At 40.3% G+C, this 27,314-nt stretch overlaps 1 protein-coding gene across 2 annotated transcripts in view; it reads right to left on the bottom strand.

Annotated features, from left to right (window-relative positions):
* tfec (transcription factor EC) overlaps positions 1–27,314 on the bottom strand; it is a 97,183-nt gene that overhangs the window by 38,568 nt on the left and 31,301 nt on the right. For both annotated transcript variants that reach the window (XM_033038328.1, XM_033038329.1), the window contains exons 2-3: positions 6,146–6,394; positions 3,119–3,217 (exon numbers count right to left, since the gene is read on the bottom strand). In XM_033038328.1, coding sequence (XP_032894219.1) covers positions 3,119–3,217; positions 6,146–6,394 — 348 coding nt within the window. The remainder of the gene's footprint in view (positions 1–3,118; positions 3,218–6,145; positions 6,395–27,314) is intronic.

The following is a 27,314-nucleotide window of genomic DNA, read 5'->3' as shown; positions in this document are numbered from 1 at the left end:
CCTTTACCTTGATGCCTAAGTTATCTCATGTCCTCCTTTTGCCCTCCTGATTTCCCTCTTAAGTGCACTCTTTACATATTAGGAATGCTGGCTCCGTCCTGGGTGTGGAGTTGGATTCTTGGGATACTCCTCAAACTACAGAGCATCTTGGACAATACAGCTCACCCCCTCCATGACACACTGGTCAACCTGAGGAGCACCTTCAGCAACAGACTGGTTCCACCAAGGTGCAGCACAGAATGTCACAGGAGTCGTGGGGTAGACCGAGACTGAGACTGACCTCTCCCCCCCTTCCCCACCCCTGCCTCCTCAATCTTTGGACTTGACCAAAGCCTTACCACTTGTCACTTTAATTTAATGTTTCATGTTTCATGTATTTTGTGTATTTATGACAGTTGGCAAATTAATTTACCTCCTGGGATAAATAACGTTCTATCATATCGTATCATACATAATCCTTATCACTCCATTCCCTCCAAATCAAAAGCCTCTTAAATGCCACTGTCATATCTGCTTCAACCTCCAACCCTGGCAACGCATTCTCAATGCCATTGAGGGTCATGCCATGAATTGTACATTTTCTCCTTACATTTGACCTCCCAAAGTGCATCAGGGCGGTTACGGTGGCGCAGCGGTAGAGTTACTGCCTTACAGCGAATGCAGCGCCGGAGACCCGGGTTCGATCCTGACTACGGGTGCTGTCTGTTCGGAGTTTGTACGTTCACCACGTGACCTGCGTGACCTGACGTAACCAAGTTACTCCACCACTTTGGGTCCCACAATCCTGGAGTCATCTGCATATTGTTGGGATTGCTCTGTGTATTTTGGTAGCACATCAGACCATTGTTTTATCCCCTTCATTGTCAAGTTTGATTACCTGAAGATGAGGGGAAGAGTGTTCAAAGGAGCTGTCAAGTTGCCATAGTGTCAAGGGTTTAGATGAGGTGGATTGGTCAAATGCATTCACAGAAGTTTCCTCAAGCATATGTAGAGGGACCTACAAGGGGGAAGACAAAGCTTGACCTACTCTTAGGCAATTGGACTGGACAAGGGACTGTGGTATGTGTAGGAAGGAACGAATGCTGGTTAAAACCTAAGATGGGCACAGAAAGCTGGAGTAACTCAGCGGCACAGGAGAGAAGGAATGAGTGACGTTTCCAGTCGAGACCCTTCTTCTGATCTGTGGACCGTGGTATCACAGAACGAGGGTTTTGGGACCAGCGACCACAATTCTAGGCTCTGAGGGGCAACTTGGCATAAATAGAGTAGACATTGGCATAGAGAGGGTAGACAGTTAGAATCTTTTCCCCAGGGTGGAAATGTCCAGCATCTGAGGGCGTAGCTATCAGGTGAGAGGGGGACAAGTTTCATGGAGATGTGCAGGGCAAGTTTTTACACAGATAGCAGGGGGGGTCTGGAACGCATTTCCAGGGTTGGTGGTGGAAATAGGTGCAGCATTGGCAAATTTAAGAGGCTTTTGGAAGTGCAGGGAATATAGGCGATATGGATCATGTACAGGCAGATGAGATCAGCTTGACTTAGCAGCATGTTCAGCTGTGGGCCAAAGTGCCCGTTCCAGCGCTGTACTGATTATGTTCTCACTTCTTCAGGCAGAAGGTGGTGGTATATGGAGTAAGCTGCATGAGGACGTGGTTGAGCCAGGTACAATAACAACATTGAATAGACATTTGGACAAGTACAGGATAGGAAAGATTTGGTGGGATATGGGCTGAACGGGTATGGTTTAGCTGGGTTCTCGTGGTGGTAATGGACTAGTTGGCCTGGTAGGGCATGCATCATGCTGTGACTCGATGACTATGACATTCTGAGCTGGGGTGTGCACCATAAACTGGGGGAGCATGTAAAGGTTTAATTCAGTGTCTTTGAAAAGCACAATATAAATGAGCACAGGTCAGATTCAGCAGGTTGCAATGCACTCTTAGCCTTAGCTCTTACTGTAGGTGCTTAGTTACATTATTGAAGTACATCGGTGGAAATTACATTCTAACAGCACCAGGGGAAACTTGTATGATACTGCTTTACCCATCAAAAGCTATAAAAATTATTATCAAAATTTATATAGTGTCAAGTTCCCTGTCCAGGCTCTTATTCAGCTAGTGGACAAACCAAACTTGTGGAAATGGGGGCGGCACGGTGGCATAGCAGTAGAACTGCTGCCTTACAGCACTAGAGACCTGGGTTTGTTCCTGGCTAACGGTGCTCGTTTGCACAGAGTTTGTACGTTCTCCCTGTGACTGTGTGGGTTTTCTCCGGCTGCTCCTTTTTCCTCCCACACTCCAAAGGCGTGCAGGTTTGTAGGTTAATTGGCTTGGTAAAATTGTAAATTGTCCCTAGTGTGTGTAGGATAGTGTTAGTGCGCGGGGATTGCTGGTCGGTGCGGACTCGGTGGGCCAAAGGGCATGTTTCCACGCTGTATCTCTAAACTAAACCAAATCTCTTGGCACATAACAGATTTAGCCGGTGTACCCTGACTTTCCCCTTACTCCTGGTCCTGATCATTCATGGCATATAATGGGATGAAACACATGAGTGGTGGGGAGAGGGAGATGGGGTGGAATTATGTGGAATGTGGAGAGGATGGTGGATGCGGAGAGGATGTTCCACTAGTGGGAGAGTCTAGAAGTCATAGCCTCAGAATTAAAGGACGTTCTTTTAGGAAGAAGATGAGGAGACATTTCTTTAGTTAGAGGGTGGTGCATGTGTGGAATTCTTTGCCACAGAAGGCTGTGGAGGCCAAGTCAATGGATATTTTTAAGACAGAGATACTGTAGATAGATTCATGATTAGTACAGGTAGCAAAGGTTACGGGGAGGAGGCAGGAGAATGGGGTTAGGAGGGAGAAATAGATCAGCCATGATTGAATGGCGGAGTAGACTTGATGGGCCGAATGGTCTAATTCTACTATCCTTGTGACCTTGTGACCTTATGAATGGATACTTCAGTAAACTATTTTAAGCATCTACTTTCAGAAACAGGCTCAGTATCATTGTATTTTATTTTGCCCCAGCACAATGCTGCAATGTTAATTGTTCCCCCTTATCACCCTGCATGCCGTTTGGTCACTAAAGTTGCCTCTTCATACTTTTTCAGTACTTACTGTGTTGTGCATTAGAGATGACGGCTCCATACAGCTGGGGGAATCTTCATTAAAGCAACTTGATTCCAAACTGATTATATCATCGATAACATCATCCATCTAAAAATCAATGTGATGTGCAGGTTAAAGTGACAATCACGATATGGTGCTCTCAACATCACTTTAAGTGACAATAAAAGGGAATGGACTGGAAGCTGCAATATGTCAGGGACCTTGAGTGAAATGTATTTATATGGATAACTAATGAAAGATAATCAAATTGATGGCTTTCACTTACAACTCAGCTATTTAGCTAAGGCAATAACCCACATCTCTGGTAAAGCTTTGCGTGGTAATACAAAACAACTATATTATGTACAAATTAACAAGATGGCTTGACTGTTGCATTTAAAGGGCCTGTCCCAAGAGCATGCGACCTGCTTGCGGCAAGCGCGACCAAACCGGAAGCGGGGGCCGCGTGGGGGCCGTGCGGAGGTCGAGTGATCCCCGTACAGGGCCGGTCCCACCAGCCTGCGCCTGCATGCGGCGAGCATGACCAAACCGGAAGCGGGGGTCGCGCGGAGGTCGAGTGAGTGACGTGAAGTTTGAGCGAAGTCCGCGGGAATTTTTGAACACGGTCGGTTTTTCGGAGGCCCCGCGCGATGTCGGAACCAGCTCTGCACAATTCCATACGGCTCCGGCGATCAAAGTGGGACCAGCCCCGCGAGGCCGTACGGATCAAGCGACCACGTTAGGTCGCGCTTGCCGCATGGAGTCGCATGCTCGTGGGACAGGCCCTTATGTCTTTGGTCCAAAAGTCAATGAGAATTGGTCACCAATGTTCCCCTATTAAATGATTTCTGAATTAGCTTCATTTCCATATTAACATATATTTGTTTTATATTTACAGATGATAAACGTGAGGCTTCATAATTCACCGCTATTTGTCACTTGCACAAGTACTGTACATACCCAGGTGTTTAACTAATGACTCTCAATATTTCTATTACTGATGGCTTGCATTTCTTATACATTTCCTCAGCTCAGTATGGTAAACATCATGTCAAACTTACAGGATTTGTGTTCTTGTCGCCCAGTGCAAGGACAGAGTGATTTGGGGATTCTGGGTTTTGAAGCCGTACTTTAACATAACACTAAATATAAGTTGTGCAGGAAGGAACTGCAGATTTTGGTTTAAACCGAAGATAGACACAAAAAGCTGGAGTAACTCAGCATCTCTGGCGAAAAGGAATGGGTGATATTTTGGGCCGAGAACCTTCTTCAGACTGAGAGTCAGGGCAAAGGGAAACAAGAGTGCTGGAAAACATCAGCGGGTGCAGCAGCATCTATGGAGCGAAGGAAATAGGCAACGTTTCGGCCTGATACGTTGCCTATTTCCTTCGCTCCATAGATGCTGCTGCACCCGCTGAGTTTCTCCTGCACCTTTGTCTACCTTCCAGCATCTGCAGTTCCTTCTTAAAAAAGAGATATAGACGGTGGTGTAGAGAGATCTAGGACAAATGAATGAAAGCTTTGCAAAAAAGTTACAATGATAAAGGAAACGCCTTTGTTCGCTGTGACCTAGGTCAGTGGTTCCCAACCTTTTTTTAGTTCATGGCCCCCTTGGGCTCTTTAATTTTTCTGTGCCCCCCCCCTCCCCCCCCTTCCCTGACATTATTAGCAGAAAAAAAGTGGCCCCCTTCATTGAACCTATGGCCCCCTAAATCCACAATTTTTTCTGTGGCCCCCCTGAAATTTACCATGGCCCCAGGTTGGGAATCACTGACCTAGGTGAGAATTAACATTTCATAGACGTAAAGCAAAATGGTATTAAAATATCATAGACATAAAGCAAAATGGTATTCACAAGTGTATCAAAAATCCCTAAATTAATCCTTCTTTCCCAAGCTCATATTTGTAAATGTTACTCATCTGCCAATTGCAACGTTTAAAGAATCCAATGAGATCAATAGGATATTTCATTAAATCATGATTAACATAGAAACATAGAAAACAGGTGCAGGAATAGAACCTTCGAACCAGCACCACCATTCAATATGATCATGGCTGATCATCCAAAATCAGTGCCCTGTTCCTGCTTTCTCGTCATATCCCTTGATTCCATTAGCCTTAAGAGCTTGATCTAACTCTCTCGTATACATTAAAAACTCCTTTCTGCCAAGACTTGAGGTTTTCATACTGTGATGCTTCAGTGAGCATCACTCAGACCACATTGTTTCAGTGGGAACAATGAGGTCTGAATAATGCACATGGAAATGACAGAATTATACGGTCAGGCAGATTTTACGTCACTTCAACATTAATGGCTAAATAAGTAAAGTTTGATCATTTTTCTATTACAATAACATTGAAATTTGTGACATTTCGGAATGTGAAAATAACAAATTAGAATCATGCTGAATTATTATTGTCTGTTCTGGAATAACTTTATAAGAATAAGAAGAGGGAAGAGTAATGAGATAGGTAGGATAGGTTTAGAGGGTATGGGAAAATAGTGGGAGAGTGGGGCCAGCTTAGATGGGGCATCTTGGTCGGCAATGGGCAGGATAGGATAGGTTTAGAGGGATATAGGCCAAACGTGGCTAAGTAGGACTAGCTTCGATGGTGGGCTGAAGGGCCTGTTGCTATGTGTGAAAAAGAACTGCAGATGCTGGTATAAATCGAAAGTAGACACAAAATGCTGGAGTTACTCAGCGGGACAGTCAGCATCTCTGGAAGAGAAGGAATGGGCGACGTTTCGGGTCGAGACCCTTCTTCAGACTGATGTCAGGGGAGTGGGCGGGACAAAGATAGAATGTAGTCGGAGACAGAATGAAGTCGGAGACTTATGTTGTATGACATTATGAGCTGTTGTGCGACCTGGAAAAGCCCCTAATTGTCTGCAATGAAGCCTTGCACGCAATTTGTAATTGGCAAACAATAACGTAAATTAAAATAAATACAATAAAGCCTCTAACAATTTTCCTTTCTACCACAGCAAAATTATTTGTAAAGAAAAGCATTGAAATATAGTAAAGGAAAGATTACCTCATTTTCTTGGTTGGTTCCCAGAGATAGCAGTGTGATTGGACTGTCGGGCATATTAGTTTCATTGCCAGAGGGGAGATGACCATTTCTCATAACAGGAGGTGCTCCAATAGACTCTCCCAGGTGTGCGTGAGAAATGGAAAGGCTCTGATTGGAAAACTTGGTGCCCAGTGCCAGGTACTGCTTCACCTGCTGCCTCTGAGCCTGGTGGATGTGGTACTTTGTTGAGTTTTCTAGGTGTGTCTGGACCTGTTGAAAATAACGTGACAAACTTTGAAAACCTTGTTTATAGAGCAGAGAACCGCATAGTGTCAACGTGAACAGCGGTCGCACATTACATAGAAACTTAATTTTGTCCTCAGATGCTCCACACAATAGAACCATTAAAACTTCACATTCTCCGAAGAGTTTTTTACTTTGGTGTTGGATTTAAAATAACAAAGATAAAGAAATATAAGAAAATCATAAACAAAATCATTCAGTCATAGTTATATTACCAAAATCAACTCTTCAGCTGTCGTTTTCATCTATTGGAATGTCCAAAATCAGTTTTGAGTAGAACAGAGCAATGATTACCAGAGTCATGAGTGAGTCCAAAAATACAACTCTCTGAATGATATCTGATTCTCTTTTAAGAGTTGCGTCTATATTTTAGAAGCTTTTTTTAATACAAATCTAAAGTTGCGTTAATTGTTGCATTGTAACATTCTTTATGAATAGATCTGAAATCTACAATTTTCACTATAAAATAAAATCTGTTAAATTATTGGTATACTTACATATTTAAACTTGGGAAACATAATAACCTCTATTTTCACAAGGAAACACTATCCTGAAACATTGAGCGATTTATCTCTAAGCCAAAGGGGCATTAATAGTAATAACCATGTGAATCCAGTTGAGGTCACGTGCTCGTCTGCAGCTCAGTTGTGAATTAGACACACTTGCTAGTCTACAACAGAGCTACAGACCAGAAGAGGCACTGAAATAAACAGAGTACCCTCTATGGCACCATTGAGCCATTAGAAATTAGTACATTGCTGAAGTGTAGAGATGATGATGATGATGATGATGATGATGATGATGATGATGATGATGATGATGATGATGATAGGGACGGGAGGGAGGATGAGGGTTGGGAGAAATTCATGAGTCGGCATGTTAAAGCATTACAATATTTGCACTTAGCAGATCATTGATATCATCAGCTGTAAACATTCATCAAAATGCATCTAATTCTCACCTTGTAATTTGCATATTCTGATGTACAGTATGTGGCATTTTCTGGATCAGTAGAACGTGGTTCACTTGAAGTTTGTGAGGACAACAACTCCTCAGCTCCCTCCAGAATTATTTTTCTACAGTCAGACTTCAGAACAGTGCTACCGATAGAGCCAAGCAGAAGACTTTATAAACTCACAAGGAATGCTTACGGATCTAATTGGCACAGACTGGTCCATTCTTCCATTATAAGTGTGACAACTACTTCAGAGAGCTACTTATTTAGAAAGACGTCACTTTGCTTCAGTTTGATGACAACAAGAATTCTGCATTGTGTATTTATCATGAGTGCCACGCCACCCCTCTGTCTTGTTATTGAGCAGCAAGCATTAACCCGACTGTCTTATGCCACATTTTCCTTTAGGGTCACCATGAATAATACACTGTTTGTTCTTCCACTTTCAAAACATGCTCCACTCATTTTTATTACTTATTTCTATAGCTCATTGTATTGCTTATATTTACATACAGAAGGCAAGACTTTGATCGGTATAGACTTCAAAACAGTACGAGTATACGAGTACTGTAAACAAAAATATAACACTGTGCATTTTCAATTTGCTCCTTAGATTAGCTGTTGCATTATAACCAGCCTCAAGGCATACTTTTTATTATACCTACCAGAATACTACACTCGAGTTGATGTGTGATTTTTATACCATGTAAATGCTGAAGATATTTTTCTGCAGGATTAATAACAGATTCTTCTGAATTTATGAGATTAATTGTTTAACAATTTGCATGTTTCTTTTTCAGAACTGGGCAAATCTTCTGCATCAAAGTGTAAAAATCGCACATCCCAAGGTAATTTTTATAAAGTCTTCTGAAGTGTACAATGCAGATGTATTTTCAGTGTTTCTTAAAAGTATTATGTCTAGTTACAATTTCCTGCTCCTTGTGTGTATATTTCAAAAATTGTAAAACCCATTCTGAAGTGCAGTATTCTTCTGAAATGCACAGTATTGGTGTTTTGAAGATCATCATTAAAAATTAGAAGAAAATAAAATTAAGAAGATTTTTTTTCCTTTAGTAACTATTAACTTTATTGTTCCAGATTAAACGCAGAGAATGTTAAATTTGTGTTTAGTTCTGGTGTTTATTTCAAAAGAGTGCAAGATCAATCGCAAAGATTCAACCAAAACTGAGAGGCCGCCATCACCAGAAGGAATGCTTTCCTCCAAATGTGGATTGAGAAGATGCTCCTTTAAAATTGCAATGAGATTCAGTAGATAAAGTACTTCCATTTGAGTGGTAGAGTAAAACCCAAATCATAGGATCTTAGCAGCATAGACGTAGGACATTCAGTACAGTGACACGGCGATAGCATTACTGCCTTACAGCGCTGGAGAGCCAGGTTCGATCCTGACTACGGGTGCTTGTCTGTACGGAGTTTGTACGTTCTCCCCGCGACCTGTGTGGGATTTTCTCCAGGATCTCCGGTTTCTGCCCACATTCCAAAGACATGCAGATTTATAGGTTACTTGGCTTAGTATAATTATCCCTAGTGTGTGTAGGTAATAGTGTTAGTGTGCGAGGATTGTTGGTCGGCGTGGACATGGTGGGCCGAAGAGCTTGTTTCCGCGCTGTATCTCTAAACTAAACTAAGCTCATTGAACAATTTAACTATTAATAGTCACAGCTCTTTCCTTACAACCCTGCCTATTTTCTCCCTTCTAATCTGCATCCAATTACTTTATGACAGCCTCCATTAAACTTGTTTGTACTCCGGTGACTGCATTCCAAATCATAACTACTTGCAGTGTGAACATGTCTCATTTGGTTTATTTTGTCAAATACCTTTAACCCTGACTCTTCCAGCAATAGGAATGGGATACCCAAGCAATTTGTATTTGGCCCACAGCATCTTGTGGCTAATTTTACTGATGCGACGGTACACAAGACCTCCCTCCTTGACCTTCTGTTTTTTTTGTTTTTTTTAATGTTTTGTTTATTTTATTAGAAGTTAATAGTTTACAGTGGAACCTAATTTTAGGTGCCAACTATGTCATACCGTAATCCATTCTATGTACAACCTCTACTTTTATGTTTTGAGAAGGGAAGTAAGACAAGAAAAAGAAAACAATAGAAAGGGGAAAAAGAGGAAAAATAGATGGTAGAGAATAGAAAAACGTGAAGTGTGTATATAAAAAAAAAAGAAAAAGTAGAAAGTAGAAATAGGAGAGAAGGCCCCTTAAAAGAGAAATTTTCAAATCTATATTCGGAGATGTAGATCTATCCACGGCATGAATTGAAATCAGTAATCTTTACGGTACAGCTGCATCACATGATTCCAAAAAGTCGATGAAAGGAGACCAACTCCTTAAGAATTGGTCATATTTATCTATTAGTCGGAGTCTCATTTCTTCAAGGCTATGTCCATCATATTCCTAATCCACATTTTAACAGTTGGTATGGTTGTATTTTTCCAAAATTTAAGTATCAATTTCTTTCCAATTATTAACCCATAATTAAAAAAAACATTTTGGTCTTTATTTAAATTGATATCTTCTACTATTATTCCAAATATAATCCATTCCGTTTTAGGTTCTATTGTGGACTTAAAAAGCTTTGTAAATATATCAAATATATCACTCCAAAATTTATTCAACTTTGTACATCCTACAAATGAATGTGTTATAATAGCGTTTTGAAACAAACATTTATCGCATCTGGGAGAGACGTTTGGATAAAATTTATTCAACCTCGTTTTTGAATAATATAGTCTATGTAATAATTTGAATTGAATTAAATTATGTCTTGCATTAATAGAACAATTATGTGTGTTCATCAGATATTTTTCCCATCTATCCTTCGAGATCTTTATCATTAGCTCATGTTCCCAATCTTCTCTTAGTGCTTCTGTTGAGGGTGATTCTCTATATAATATATTATTATAAAAGTATGATATTAGTTTTTGTGAATCAGCCTTAATATTCATTACTTCTTCTAAAGGGTCTAAAAATATAGTTTGAAATCTATGTATATATTTCTTCATAAAGTCACATATCTGTATATATTTAAAATATTGATTATCCTTCAGTTTAAATTTTAATTTTAAATGTTGAAATGATAACAGTTGCCCAATTCATACATATCCCCTACTTTCCTAATCCCCAGTCTATCCCATTGTTGATATGTGTTGTCGATGAGAGAAGGTTTGAATGCGGGATTGTTCACTAGTGGGGTTAGTACTGATAGATTATTTAATTTCAAGGGTACTTTTATTTGTTTCCAAATTCTTATTGTATTGTGAATAATTGGGTTCTTATATATTATACTATTCAATTTTATCGGTGAGAGCAAGATCGTTCCTATATCGTGCGGATAGCACTCCTCTTTCTCCATTCTTATCCACTCCAACTGCTGAGTGGAACTATCCAACCAGTACATTATGTTCTTAATATGCACTGCCCAGTAGTAATACATAAAGTTAGGTAATGATAAACCCCCAACTTCTTTAGGTTTACACAAATGCTTTCGTTGAGTTCTGTTTGCTCTGTAATCCCATATAAAATTAGTGATAGTAGAATCTAGTTTTTTGAAAAAGTATTTTGGAATATATATTGGGATCGCTTGAAACAAATATATTAATTGTGGTAAGAAAGCCATTTTTATAGCGTTAATTCTACCTATCAATGAGAGCGGGAACGTTTTCCAAAATGTAATCATATCATTCAGTTTATTTAATAGTGGCATAAAATTGGCACTAAATAATGATTTGTGTCTTCTCGTAATTTGAATACCCAGATACTTGAATTTTTCTGTTGCAATTTTGAAGGGGAATTTTAGTAAGTGTCTCGAATCCTGTGGTTTTAAAGACATAATTTCGCTTTTATTCCAATTTATTCTATATCCTGAAAAAGAGCCGAATTCCTCAATTAATGTTAATAATGTGGGTATACTCGTTTGTGTATTAGTAATATATAAAATGATATCATCAGCGTATAATGACATTTTATTCTTTGAGTCCTTAGTGTTATATCCGTGAATATTCGGGTGATTTCTAATCTTTTCGGCCAGCGGTTCTATCATAAGGGCAAATAGCAATGGTGATAAGGCACAACCTTGCCTATTACCCCTTGATAAGTAAAATTTTGGAGATAGCGTATTGTTAGTTAATATTCTTGCCGTAGGTCTATCGTAAAGTAATTTAACCCATCTAATAAAATTCTCTCCCGTATTAAATTTTTGGAGTACCTTGTATAAATACTGCCATTCTACCTGATCAAATGCCTTCTCTGCATCCAGCGTAACAACTGAAATATCTTCATTGTCCTCATTGTGAGAGTACATTATATTGAAAAGCCTTCTCAAATTATTAAATGATTGTCTTTTGGGTATAAATCCCGTTTGATCCGTATTTATTAAATTGTTAATATAATTATTTAGTCTTCTAGCTAGAATCTTTGTTAAAATTTTCTGATCCGTATTTAGAAGTGAAATAGCTCTATAAGAACCCGGTTCATCTAAATCTTTATCTTTTTTTGGTATAAGCGTTATTGTTGCTTCTGCTAGGGTTTCTGGTAGTTTATTTTCAGTATAAGCCTGCATGTATAAATTGAATAATCTTGGAACAATTGACTCCTGAAATCTTTTATAAAATTCATTACTAAAACCATCTGGTCCTGGGGTCTTCCCATTTTTCAGTGAGTTTATTATTTGTTTTATTTCTTCACTAGTAATCCGTGCTCCTAATTGCTCTTGTTCTAAACTATCCAATTTTGGGAGATTGCAATTATCTAAAAAATTTGTAATTTTACTAACATCTGTATTTATTTTAGATGTATATAAATTATGATAAAATTGGGCAAACCTCTTATTAATATCCTTTGGCAGTGTTAGAAACTCACCCTTATCCGATTTAATTTTAGTGATAGTTTTTTCCTTTTCTTGTTGCTTCAGTTGCCTCGCAAGTAATTTATGTGGCTTATCCCCAAATTCGAAGTGTGCTTGTTTTGTAATTTGGAATAATCTTATTACTCTTGCCGTAGTATTCTATTGATTTTATATTTCAATAAAGTTATCTTATTACGTTTATCTATGGTTGGGTCAGTTGCATTGTCCAGTTCTAGTAATTTTATTTCCTGTTCTATCGGCTGAAGTTCTCTTTTATTTTCCTTATTTTGAAAACTTTGGTAAGAGATTATGACGCCGCAAATATATGCCTTGAAGGTTTCCCATAATAGCGGTGCAGAAATACCCGGCGTGTCATTTATTTCGAAAAAAAAATTTGTTTGTTCTTTTATATACTCATAGCCCTGCGGGTTATTTAATATGTGTGCGTTGAATCTCCAAAAAGGTTTTATACCCGGCATTCCCTCAATTTTAAGTATAAAAGTCAATGGTGAATGATCAGAAATAATACTATTATGATATGATGGTTTATTTGTATACGGGATTAATTTTGTGTCCAATAAGAAATAGTCAATTCGTGAATAAGTTTTATGAACTGATGAGTAAAATGAATATTCCCTACCACTTGGATTTGCTATTCTCCAAACATCAGCTATGTTGTTATTTTTTATATAAATATTTAAAAATTCACAGGTCTTAGTTTTAACAAGACGCTTCCCTACCTTTATTGATTTATCTAAATATGGGTCTATAACACAATTAAAATCTCCCCCCATTATTATATTTTGATAATTATGCTCTGCGATTAAATCTATTATTTTCTTAAAAAGTTGTGGGTTATCAAAATTAGGCGCGTAAATATTTATCATAGTTAATGGTGTATTGTAAATTTCTCCCGTGACTATAACGTATCTTCCCTCTTTATCAAATATGGATTTCTTTAATTTAAAAGGTATACCCTTCCGAATTATAATAGCCATGCCTCTTGCTTTAGAGGTGAATGAGGAGTAATAGGTTTGACCTATCCAGTTTGCCCTTAATCTGATCTGAGTTTGTTGTTTCAAATGTGTCTCTTGTAGGAAAGCAATATCCATATTTAATTATTTTAATTGTGCCAGAATTTTACCCCTCTTAATTGGCTCGTTCGCACCTCTGATGTTCCAACTACAGAAAGTGAGACCTCCGATATTTGTTCGACTTTTATCTTGCATTGGCTATTATTACCAGACTGTATGATTCATGTGATGCAGCCAAGTACCTCGGGATCCCGATTCCAGAGTTGTCCTTCATAATTTCTGCAGTAGCTTTACATCTCCTGACACTATTAAACATAATTAAGGGAAAGAGAAAAACATAACATAAAGTGTACATAAACATTGTTAAATCATACAACACATAATTGTGAATAAACAACAAAAGTGAGTGTAAGTTATCAAAAAAGCGATATCTTACAAAAAAGCCACCTATGGTAGCTAGGATTGTTTTTAAATTGACCTCCGTCGATGAAACTATGCACTGGGCCTTACCCCCCTATTAAAGTGTGACCCAACGTTAGTCGGTTCCCTCTAGTTGTAACCAAAATTATCATATCAGGTCAATTAATAGCTGAACAGTTTAAAATAGAATAAAAGAGAAGCTAGAAGATTTGGACTAAAATAAAAGTAATTATGGGTTAAAGTACCTCGTCAATAATTACACTTTTCATTAACCTGTATGTTAGTTAATTCATAATTAGTATTTAAAATATATGTCTAACCTCCCCCATCCTTCCTGCTAAATAGTTAGTCGTGTTAGTATAGTACATTACGCCTTTAACGTTAGTTGAGTTTATTGCGCGTAAGTAGTTAATTAGTTAGTTAGTTATATGTTATATGTGTAAATAATAGGTCATATAAAGTTGGACAGATGCATCATATCATGGCCATGTCAAAAGGGGACAGTATCATAATTGTCAGGGCTGAAGGACTTGGCAACGAGCCTGCGACCTTGAGCTTCCATCTGTGCTTTCAGTTCAGAAATTTAATTCGGGTTGTGTTATTGAAAAACACATTCTTGCCAGATAAGCCTGTCTGGTAAGCGTCTGAGCAGTTCTGAGCAGTTCGAGTGTCTTAATTGAAACAGAGAAAATCAGTTCCACAGATAGAATGGCTATTATTCTGTTCCTCCTTGAATTTTGTTTAAAATCTCCTGGGCATATTTGCAAGCAGAGTCCGGGTCCGTGAATGAGCGTTGCTTGCCTTGAAATGAAATAGCATTTTCGCTGGATCACGCCATAACGAACTTCAGAATGTCCATATAAAATACTGCTTGCCCTTTTAAACTTGCGTCTTTTTGCCAGAATTTCCCGAGGATAATCCCTGTAGAATCTTACGATATTATCAGCGAATGTAAGATTTTCTCCATAGGGTATCTTCTTTAATAGATTTTCCAAAGTTGAAATGTCTAGGAACTTTACAATAATTTGCCTTGGCGAAGCACTAACATGATTTTGGAAGCGACCCACTCGATGTGCCACATCTATCTTTGGTTTTTCTGGCAGTTTGAAAACATCTTTAAGTAAATTAGTGATAAAATCACGCATTTGAAAGCCGTGTTCCGCACCCTCTTTAACTCCTATTATTCTCAGGTTTTGCCTTCTTGTTCTGGACTCTAAATCTTGACATTTCTCATTCAGTTTATTCGTTAGCTCCCAATTCATATCGTATTGTTTTTTCAAACCTGTTATTTCGTGGCTCATCTGTTCCATTTCACCCTCCTTCTCTTCCATCAATTTTTCCGTGTCTGTTAATTGCTTCAGCAGGGAGTCGTATTTATTGTTATAATCTCTTAAATCTGCATCCAATTACTTTATGACAGCCTCCATTAAACTTGTTTGTACTCCGATGACTGCATTCCAAATCATAACTACTTGCAGTGTGAACATGTCTCATTTGGTTTATTTTGTCAAATACCTTTAACCCTGACTCTTCCAGCAATAGGAATGGGATACCCAAGCAATTTGTATTTGGCCCACAGCATCTTGTGGCTAATTTTACTGCTGCGACGGTACACAAGACCTCCCTCCTTGACCTTCTGTTTGTCGACATTGTTGAGGATGTGATTTGGGGGTTGGAGCAGAGAGCGTGGAATAGTGTAGAGCTGGAGAGAAGACCTTCGGGGCAGGTAGATCAGAGAAAGGATTATGTGGGAATGTGATGCATTGGGGTTTCAAGTAGATGGAGATGTTGATATCAGATGTGACCAGGTAGATGGCGGTGGTTGATCGGGCAAAAATTGTTGATGATTAAGCTGGCTGCCGGATGAAGGTAGATGTTAAACAATCCTCGTGGAAATGGAGATTCTCGGATCGACGATGATTGAGGGGTGGGCGGGTATTTCAAATGGATTATTGGTGGGGGGTAGTCAGACAACAGGCGACAGGTTGATGACAGTGGGGATGAGGATAAGGGCAGATTATAATAGGACCAGATAATGTGTAACCCGTTAACTGACGAAGAAGCAGGCCTCAATCCTTTATTAAGTCTTGCTTTCATGTGTTAAAATGTTCTACTTGATGCCAATGAGTGTTGTATGTTTTTTGTCATCACTGCATATGTTCACCACCTTTGTATAATAATCCATCTCAGGCATTAATAAAACTGGGACCAACTTTGATCCACAAACTGCAAAGGTTTCTGCAAGCCAAATTTTGGGGCAATTCTAACCCAGACTCTTCGCACTTTTATCAATTCTCTTTTCTGTCTTCTTTAGTTAAAAGGTCAAAGGCAGTCACTAAAACATTCATCTGAAAATTCAGGGCAAAATCTCTGATTTGAGAATCCCAGGAAGCCTGAATGGTGAGGGAGTGTAGTTAGCAATTACATTGTATTCAAGTGTGTCCGTCGTAAAGACAGAGTGCGAGGATACGACAAGTATACAAAAGAGAAAAATAAAGGCTAGTAACTGCAGACAGTGCTGTGAACACTCAGCAGGTCAGGTAGCAATTGTGAAAAGAAAAAGTTTTAGATTGAAGACCTTTCACTGGAAATAATGTTGGGTGGAAGACACAAAAAGCTGGAGTAACTCAGCGGGACAGGCAGCATCTCTGGAGAGAGGAAATGGGTGACATTTCGGGTCGAGACTCTTCTTCAGACTGATAGACAATAGACAAATGACAATAGGTGCAGGAGTAGACCATTAGGCCCTTCAAACCAGCATCGCCATTCAATGTGATCATGGCTGATCATCCACAATCAGTACCCCGTTCCTGCCTTCTATCCATATCCCTTGACTCCGCTATCTTTAAGAGCTCTATCTAATCTTGAAAGCATCCAGAGAACCAGCCTCCACCACCTTCTGAGGCAGAGAATTCCACAAATACACAACTCTCTGTGTGAAATGTTGGTCAGATATGCACTTTTACAAGAAGTTTCATTATCTCAGAAGTCCCTGAAGAGCACTGGAGCCAATAAAGTTATTTTTGAACAGAAGTTGTTCAATAGGAATTGCAGCAATCAATTTTGGTCACAGCAAAGCTACCAAATAATCTGTTTTATTGTAGTTAAGGAATCAATATCCCAAACTTTTCTTCAGAATTATATGATGGCCTCATATACATTGGCCAGAAAGACGAGTTAGAATGTTGTTTAAAATCTCATTTAAAAAACTGTTCCCTGACAGTGTATCATTCCTTCATTCCGCATTGAAGTCACAGCTCAGGCATCCTTGCACAAGCCTCTAAAATGGGATTTGCATTCCTGACTCAGCAAAGATGCGAATCTCAGCCACAGCTGTCTTAAAGTGAGATGAATGGAGGGAGGGTACTATTTTTCAGGGTGGATGTGTTCATCAAATTTTACGATGTAAGCTCTCTCTTAAAAACCCAGCAAAAATATTCCTATATTAACAACTGAATTATTTTTGTGAGAGATAGACCCGAAATGCTGGAATAACTCAACAGGCCAGGCATCATCTCTGGAGAGAAGGAATGGGGAATGTTTCTGGTCGAAACCATACAAGACTAATTTTTTGGGAGAGTATTTCTACCAACCATAGAAGTGCAGACTCTGTAGAAGACTTATTCAATGTACTGGTGGCTTACCGCTCTTCATAATAAGTATCATGTGATTAACCTCCATGTACATAGTGAGGACACCCAATTATACCTCTGCACCAGTCTCATCATTTCATAGAAACATAGAAGAAGTATAGAAAAATAAGTGCAGGAGTAGGCTATTTGGCCCTCTGAGCCGGAATAGGCTATTTGGCCCTCTGAGCCAGCACCGCCATTCAATATGATCATGGCTGATCATCTAAAATCAGTAGCCCGTTCATGCTTTTTCCCCATATCCCTTGATTCCTCTAGCCCGAAGAGCTAAATCTAACTCTCTTTTGAAAACATCCAATGAAACATCCTATGGCAGAGAATTCCACAGATTCGCAACTCTCTGGGTGAAAATGTTTTTCCTCATCTCAGTCCTAAATGTCCTACCCCTTATTCTTAAACTGTGACCGCTGGTTCTGGAATAAGCCAACATCGTGCATCCAGCCTGTCCAATCCTTTGAGAATTTTATATGTTTCTATAAGATGCCCTCTCATCCTTCTAAATTCCAGCGAATACAAGCCCAGTCGACCCATTCTTTCATAATGTGTCAGGCCCGCCATCTAGGGAATTAACCTGGTGAACCCTCGCTGCACTCCCTTAATAGCAATAATGTTCTTACTCAAGTTAGGAGACCTAAACTTCACACAGTACTCCAGGTGGGGTCTCACCAGGGCCCTGAACAACTGTAGTAGGACCTCCTTGCTCCTAAACTCAGATCCTCTCGCAATGAATGCCAACAAGCCATTAGCTTTCTTTGCTGCCTGCTGTACCTGCAGGCTGACTTTCAGTGATTGATGTACAAGCACACCCAGGTCTCGGTGCATCTCCCCTTTTCCTAATCTGACACCATTCAGATCATAATCTGCCTTCCTGTTCGTGCCACTAAAGTGGATAACCTCACATTTATCCACATTATACTGCATCTGCCACACATCTGCCCACTTACCCAACCTATCCAAGTCACCTTGAGCCTCATAACATCCTCCCCGCAACTCACACTTCCACCCAGTTTAGTGTCATCCACAAACTTGGAGATGTCACATTTAATTCCCTCAACTAAATCGTTAATATATATTGCAAGTAACTGGGGTCCCAGCACCGAGCCCCACAAATCATTGCCTGCCATTCTGAAAAAGGCCCGTTAATTCCTAGTCTTTGCTTCCAACCGAGGAAGAACAAAAGGAAATACTTGAACTTTATTTTGCCTTCCATCACAGTGAGGAATGTGTGGGAGTCACTGTGGTGGATGTTCATGTTAAAATGTGTTTTTGAGTCTGTTGCTTTTAATTGTATGACTGACCTGGCCAGTGAAATTCCTCGTATGTTGCAAAACATACTTGGCGAATAAAATCTGATTCTGATTCTCTCTGCCATGTTCTCTATCCATGTTCTCTATCCATGTTCAATACCCTACCCCCAATACCATGTACTCACATTTTGTGCACTAATCTCTAGTGTGGGACCTTGTCAAACGCTTTTTGAAAGTGCAGATACACCACATCCACTGATTCTCCCTTATCCATTCTATTTGTTACATCCTCAAAAAAATGCAGAAGATTAGTCAAGCATGATTTCCCCTTCATAAATTTATGCTGACTTTGACCGATCCTGTCACTGCTTTCCAAATGTGCTGCTATGGCCTGTGATACACTATCAAACAACCCAAACAAAATATCATGCACACACTTAGTTGACTCAAGCAACTTTCCCACTACCGATGTAAGTCTAACTGGTCTATAATTCCATGTTTTCTCTCTCCCTCGTTTCTTAAAAAGTGGAGTTACATTGGCTACCCTCCAGTCCATAGGAACTGATCCAAAGTCGAGAGAACATTGGAAAATGATCACCAATGCATGCACAATTTATAGTGCCACCTCCTTGAGTACTCTGGGATGCAGGCCATCAGGCCCTGGGGATTTATCTGCTTTCAGTCCCAACAATCTACCAAACACCATTTCCTGACTAATGTGGATTCTGTTCAGTTTCTCCCTCCCATTAGACTAGATCCTCAATCCCCTAGTATTTCTGAAGATTTTTTTGCATCTTCATTAGTGAAGACAGAACCAAAGAGCTCATTTAACTGTTCTGTTCAAGTTACTCTCATCAACTAGACTAGGCTGCATGGTCTTAATGCACAAATTGTTCAAAATGCAATCTAATTTATTGTTCCCCAAAGTTAAACTTATTAGTACTTTCATGTTCCTGGCTTGATTCCATTAACCTCCCAAGTTGTAACCTCAGATTTGATTAGTACGGGTGTCAGGGGTTATGGGGTGAAGGCAGGAAAATGGGGTTGAGAGGGAGAGATAGATCAGCCATGATTGAATGGCGGCACAATGGTGCAGCTACTGCCTTGCAGAGGCAGAGACCTGGGTTCACTCCTGACCATGGGTAGTGTCTTTATGGAGTTTGTACGTTCTCCCCGTGACCTGCGTGGGTTTTCCCCGGGATATCCTGTTTCCTCGCACTCTCCAGAGATGTACAGGTTTGTAGGTTAATTGGCCTGGTATAATAATAAATTGTCCCTAATGTGTGTAGGATAGTGTGAATGTGCAGGGATCGCTGGTCGGCCCGAATCCCATGGGCTAAAGGGCCTGTTTCTGCGCTGTATCTCTAAATTAAACTAAACTAAAAGTGGACTTGATAGGCCGAATGACCTAATTATGTTCAGAAGGTCCCTATATCTTATGAACCTATAAATGGAGAGGTGTGTAAACATGATACATTGCCCCCCACCCCGACCCCATCCATTCTGTGGCCTTTTCTGCTCTCATCCTTATTCACAACATTATCTCTCTTCCCCTTCACATTTCTTCCTGGTCAAGGAAATAGAAGATTGCACAAACATGGATTAATGCAACAGCTAAAGTGCCACATCTATCAAAGAACTACCCACACAGAATATCATGCACACACTTAGTTGAGTTTATTGTCGTGCCTTCTGTACAAATCATACTATTGACAACTCTACCTCTTCCCTTTGTGAGCAGCAACATGTTAGAGTGTACAGACATTACAAATGGTCATTAATGGAGTTGCCAGAGTTGAAGGAATCCAAGGTACCTCAATGATGGCAGTGTTTGAGAATATTAAAGACTTCAGGGAAAGAACAAGGTTTCGGAGAGATTGGAGCAGAAGGATGTAAAGAGCTATCCAGAAATGCTGCCTTCCCCACTGAGTTACTGCAGCATTTTGTGTGTATCTAAGGTGCTGATGGGTTGGTTGCTGATGTAGGTGAGCATACACCGGGCTCATAGATACGGAGGAGTTGTACTGTTTAGGATGTGGTGGAGGAGCTTTGAGTAAGCTAAATCTTATAGAAGTTGGAAGGTGGACGGATGATGAAGTAAGCATTATAGATGTCATGTGCACAGTTAATAAAAACGTGGTTATGGCTTTTGACATCCAATAAGTTGAGATATTACACTACAGGGATAAAAAAAATAGGTGGTAATTATGATGGCAACAATATGGCTTTGGAAAGACGAGATTGTAATGTTTTGAATGGTTGAATAAATTGAAACTTTGGAATATTATGTCTAGTTTCTGTTTCCAGAAAAAAAAACATAATTTGTTTTACATGTCTTTTTAACTGCCTCAGCCGAGCTCTTCTAATGTTTATTTAACTAATTCAATGCTTAAATAATAAATGATAAGGGTACAAACTAACAACTAATATTAGGTACCAAAAATATGTACTTAAAGATGAACTGCTTCATGGAAATCTATGTTTTGAATTTAAACATTTCTACTCTACACAATGCAACTTATGGAGCGCATGTTTGATAGATTGCAGACTGTACAAGGAGCTCCAGTTCACTATTAAAGAAGATTTAGTTTAGTTTAGAGATACAGAGCGGAAACAGGCCTTTCGGCCCACCGGGTCCACGCCGACCAGCGATCCCCGCTCATTAACACCCACTAGGGACAATTTTTACATTTACAGCAAACCAATTAACCTACAAACCTGTACATCTTTGGAGTGTGGGAGGAAACCGAAGATCTCGGTGAAAATCCACTCAGGTCATGGGGAGAACGTACAAACTCCATACAGATAGCACCCATAGTCAGGATCGAACCTGGATCTCTGGCGCTGCATTAGCTGTAAGGCACTAACTGTACCGCTACGCCACTGTGACCGCCCATATAAGATGGAAGTTACAGGGACAGGTGTTGCATCTCCTACAGTTGCAGGGGAAAGTAGATATATCCGAGATGTCCTCAATCTTTAGAGAATGGGGGTTCCCCCCCTTCCAGCATAGATGAGGCCCTCACATGGGACTCCTCAGTACCCCGCAGTTCCGCTCTTGCTCCCCCTCCCCCTAGTCACAACAGGGACAGAGTTCCCTTAGTCCTCTCCTTTCACCCCATCATCCGTTGTATACAGCAAATAATACTCTGATATTTTCACCACCTCCAACGGGATCTCACCACTAGCTGCATCTTCCCATCTCCACCCCTTTCCGCAGAGACCGTCCCCTCCGCAACTCCCTGGTTAACTCACTCCTTTCCACCCAAACCAACCCCTCCCATGGTACCTTCCCCTGCAACCGCAAGAGATGCAACATTTGTCCCTATACCTCCCCCCTCGACTCCGTCCAAGGACCCCGACAGTCCTTTCAGGTGAGGCAGAGGTTCACTTGCACCTCCGCCAACGTCATCTACTGTATCCGCTGTTCCAGGTGTGGACTCCTATATATCGGCGATCGCAGGCTCGGCGATCATTTTGCTGAATGCCTCAGCTCAGTTGGGCTACGCTGACATGATTTCCCAGTTGCTAATTGGAGGAACAGCACCTCACATTTTGCTTAGGTATCTTACAAAACAGCAGTATGACTATTGATTTCTCTAACTTCAAGTAACCCTTGCTTCCCCTCTCCCTCCATCACCCCAGATTTCTGACTAGGTTCACTGTCCTCCTGATTAATATTACTGATTATATGCCTCTTCGTCACCTTTCCCTCAGCTCACAATGAGCCATTCTACATTTCCTTATCATCGTCTGTATTGATCTGTCGTTTTCACACCTTACCGTTCCATATCTCCCGAAACGACACCCATTCCTTCTCCCCAGAGGTGCTACCTGTCCCGTTGAGTTACTCCAGCATTTTGTGTCTATCACCAACTATTGTAATCTTGATCCAAATATTTCCTTATTCAAGTGGTTGTGTCTTAATTCGCACCACTCACCTTGAGTCAATCGAAATGTTGCTGGGTTATTCAACCCAAACACCGAACAACCTGACCACCGGTGTAACGACTTCTACCTTTTTAGAATGTTAAAATGAGGCCCCATCAGTTCTTGGGTAAAAAATGGTCCTATTTCAAAGAGGATTAGTGGAGTACTGGCCTATATTTTTCCTTGAAATACAGGTCTTATCATTCTTACATTGTCTTTTTTTGTAGGAGGTTTATCTGCAAAAATAGCTGCCCCGATTCCCAGTTTATGTTACACTTCAAAAGCTTCTCATTGGCTTTTGGTTTAGTTCAGAGATAAAGTTTGGAAACATGCCCATGGAGTGTGTGCCAACCAGCAATCAATCATACTTTAGTCCTATCCTACACACCAGAGCCAATTTACAGAAGCCAATTAACCTACAAACCTGCACTCATTTGGAATGTGGGTGGAAACCGGAGCATCTGGGGAAAACCAACGAGGTCACAGGTAGAACGTATAAACTCCGTACATAGTCAGGATCGAACCTGAATCTTGGGTGCTGTAAGGCAGCAACTCTATCGCTGCCCCACATGCAGCGTTATGAATTATGGACATTCTTGTGCGGTAAAAGCAACTATCTTCAAAACGTGAAAGGATGATGGTTAACATTTGAAATCATAGAATTTAGTTTGTTTTCTCAGCAACAACTATCTTCACAGAAGTTCCAGAACCCAAAGTGGCCATAGGCAGGTGAAGGTTTCCCCCTCAATCTTATCCCATTGGGATAGAACATAGAACTGTACTCGTGTAACAAAAACTTGACAGCAAAGTTCCTTTACATTTTGCCCCTCTTACCTTAAAGTTATGCTTTCTAGTCTTTGGCATTTCCACCCTGGGAAAAGGGTTCTGAAGACCTGGAGGAAGTATGGATAGGACAGATAAGGGAATATTTAGATTAGGAGGACCCGAGACATGAAGTTCTGCACGACCCTTGAAGGGCATACAAGGTGCCTGCTCACAACAGCTGAATGCACTCGGATCAGAGAAGAACTGAGATCTAATTGGGATTTAATTTGAATGTAAGGGGAAGAATATAGTAATAAATTCCCACAGTGATTGATCTACCTTGCTGTGACTTTGCTAGAAATGGCAGCAAAACAGTGTAACTGAAAGCAGTGCAGGCAGATAGTCTTTCCTGTGTGATTCGAATCTTTGTAAATAAAGTGAGACATAAGCATGCATTTTATTTTTTCACAATGAATACTGGGAAACCTATTTCTTTCAAACATAGCTTCCACTATATTCTTAACAATCTATTTCTCTTTCCCTATGTGCTGTACCCAGCGGCAGCTGTTTGTGAGGCAAGGATGGCTTAATCTCCATCATAACATAAGATGGACACAAAAATCAGGAGTAACTCAGTGGGTCAGACAGCATCTCTGAAGAAAAGGAATAGGTGATGTTTCGGGTCAAGGCCCTTCTTCAGACCCTTTTTGTGTCTATCTTTGGTTTAAACAAGCATCTGCAGTTCCTTCCGACATCATGTTGGGACATTGGGCAATCCTGGGCTCTGGCAGCTTATTTATGGCAGCGAGCTGCTGCTTGAAGCTATTTCCTGGTCATTCTAGTGTTGCCTCCATGAGTTTCTGCAGAGTGCCCCTGACCATATTATAAGAGAGTTCAACTCCATTTGTAGCACTGGCTTTTTGGATGAGTTGACCTAGTGGTAGCTGTGGTCTCCCATGAGCTGTTCACCTCAGATTAAATTATATGTATACCAAGTCAAGGATGTAAGATCTTGATATGAAGGAATCGGAAGGAATAGATCAATAAAGAAATTCCCAAGTAGAAACATGTCACTTCCAAGATGGCGCCCAAGCCAGATGACTCTTTGGGTGCTGGTCATAGATCTGCTCACACGCATTACAATTGTTCCACACTTTTAAATCTCTACTCCAACACTGTGGATGACTCGATTGTAATAATGCATTGTCTTTCCACTGACTGGTTATCATGCAACAACAGCTTTTCACTTACCTCGGTAACATGACAATAAACTCAACTAAAAAGGGTCAAGACCCTTCTTCAGGCTGAGAGTCAGGGGAGAGAGAAACTAGAGCTATGGTGTGAGGTGTGAAAATGACAGATCAAAGCCAACAATGAGAATGGTTCACTGTTGGCCGAGGGGAAAGTGATAACAAGGCATACAAACAGTAAAGTTAATCAGGACAGTGAACAAGGTTGGGGAGGGACAGAGAGAGGAAAAGCAAGGGTTACTTGAAGTTAAAGAAATCAATATCATCCCCTGGGTCATAAGCTGCCCAAACGAAATATGAGGTGTTATTTCTCCAATTTGCGTTTGGCCTCATTCTGACAGTGGAGGAGGCCCAGGACAGAAAGGTCAGTGTGGGAATGGGAGAGGGAGTTCAAGTGTTTAACAACCAGGAGATCATGTAGGTATACGTCTATTTTTGGTGTAAACCAGCATCTGCAGTTCATCTTCTCCACTGCAAAATCTCTTGAGGGTATGCCTACTTTGAAGAAGTTTGTGTCTCTTCTATTGCTCGGATCCATGATCAGGAACAGAGATAGATAAATAAGAATGGACTCAGAATGGAGTAGATTAAGGGGACATCGAGAATCTGGTTAATGCCAATCTTCACACGAAAACCACAAGAGATATATTGGTAGGACAGTTGGCTGGCCAATGTCATCATTGCCCAAGACGAGAGCACAATGTTTTCATTAGGCTTCTATGATCTCTTCCCATGGCCTGTGGCATTTTGACAATGGCCTGATTCTTATGGGAACTGCATATCAATTTTGCAAGGAGACTAACTATTGATAAGAAAAGCAGATGTGAATGTGCTTCATATGACAAAGAGGTGTATGCAATCAGTCAGTCTATATACTGGAAGAAGGATTTTAGGTGGTGCAGGTTCATGCTGTTAGGGGACATGGATAGCAATATTGAAGAATGCTGCAACATGGTCCCCCTATCCGGTTATCAAGGGCAGTGGATTATGAAGAGTTAGTAATGCAAGTGCACCTTGTGGTATGACAAGCATGTACTGCCACTGAGGAAGTTAAAGGACAAGAACGGAAAGTAACCCCAGTATTATTTTTTTCAGCCTGAAGAAGGGTCTCAACCCAAAACGTCACCCATCCCTTTTCTCCAGAGATGCTGCCTGTCCTGCTGAGTTACTTCAGCTTTTTGTGTCTATCTTCCCTGTGTTATTTAACTTGCCCTCGTAAGGCCACTAAATCTTTCTACAACGCCATGTCTAGAATTACATCTCTTCCTCACCCTTCACATGGCATGACTGACATTGCTGGCAAGTTACTTGTTCCGGACACCCAGAAATATATCTAGTTCTGTGTTCCGTTAAAGTTCTATGCCAATACAACTGTGTTGAAATGGTGCCATTTTGTTCCATGCCATTTCGCCATGCACTGCAGCCTAGCGTGACAGCATATGACAGCCTCTCTTGTAATTGTTATCCTTTAATAATCTCAAGAATAATTCCATGAGACAAGCATGAGACAGAGCAATGCGATTATACCCAGGCCTTAATTTTAGCGATCAGTCATGACTTTCACTCTTAAGGCTGGTATCTCATCTTCATAGATAGACAGAAAAAGCAGGAGTAACATAGTGGGTCAGACAGCATCTCTGGCGAAAAGCAATAGAAACATACAAAACATAGCAAAAATTTAAAATTTGTGCAGGAGTAGGCCATTCGTCCCTTCGTGCCAGCACCGCCATTCAATATGATCAATGCTGGCCATCCAAAATCAGTAAGAAGGAACTGCAGACACTGGTTTAAACCAAAGATAGACACAAAAGCTGGAGTAACTCAGAGGGACAGGCAGCATATCTAGGTGCTGCTTTTCCTGCTTTTTCCCCATATCCCTTGATTCTGTTACCCCTAAGAGCTAAATCTAGCACTCTCTTGAGAACATCCAGTGAATTGGTCTCCACTGCCTTCTGTGGCAGAGAATTCCACAGATTCACAACCCTTTGAGTGAAAAGGTTTTTCCTCATCTCAGTCCTAAATGGCCTGCCCCTTATTCTTAAACTATGACCCATGGTTCTGGACTCCCCAACACCGGGAACATTTTTCCTGTATCTAGCCTGTCCAATCCCTTAAGAATTGTATATGTTTCTATAAGATCCTTCTATGAGGTGACATTTCGGATTGAGAAGTCTGAAGAAGTGTCTCGACCCAAAACATCACCGATTCCTTTTCTCCAGAGATGCTGCCTGACCCGCTGAGTGACTTCAGCTTTTTTTTGTCTATCTTCAGTTTAAACCAGCATCTGCAGTTCCTTCCAACACCTCTCATATCCATGTTTTACAGAAAATTATACTTAACAGCTTTTAAATATAATTTGCACCATTCACTACACCAATGGAACTGTAAATGAAATGATCCAAAACCCTTGCGTAAATCTTTTATTAATGCATACGTAACGCAACTGTGCAAAATCACCCATAAACTTATCCACTTGCAGGTGTCAATTACAATGACAAAATCTCCCATTTTCAGTCTCCATGCTTTAAATAACCAAGTTCTTGTCAAATGTAAATATACTTGAAAGTTCCACAGTTGACATAGAAGAGAAGAATCTATTCATTGGAGATTGACCTAACATGATCTGAGATCGAACCTCTTGACATTTGCCTGTAATTACCATGCTAAAATACAGAGTCTAAAACTGGATCTGTTACAAAATAATAAAGAACACAAAATGTTTAATGTCATGGAACATTATAATAAACTGCATAACT

Source organism: Amblyraja radiata, chromosome 19 (assembly GCF_010909765.2).
Source record: "Amblyraja radiata isolate CabotCenter1 chromosome 19, sAmbRad1.1.pri, whole genome shotgun sequence".
Classification (NCBI taxonomy): domain Eukaryota; kingdom Metazoa; phylum Chordata; class Chondrichthyes; order Rajiformes; family Rajidae; genus Amblyraja; species Amblyraja radiata.
The sequence above is the reverse complement of the archived record's forward strand: the minus strand, read 5'-3'. Positions and strand labels throughout refer to the sequence as shown.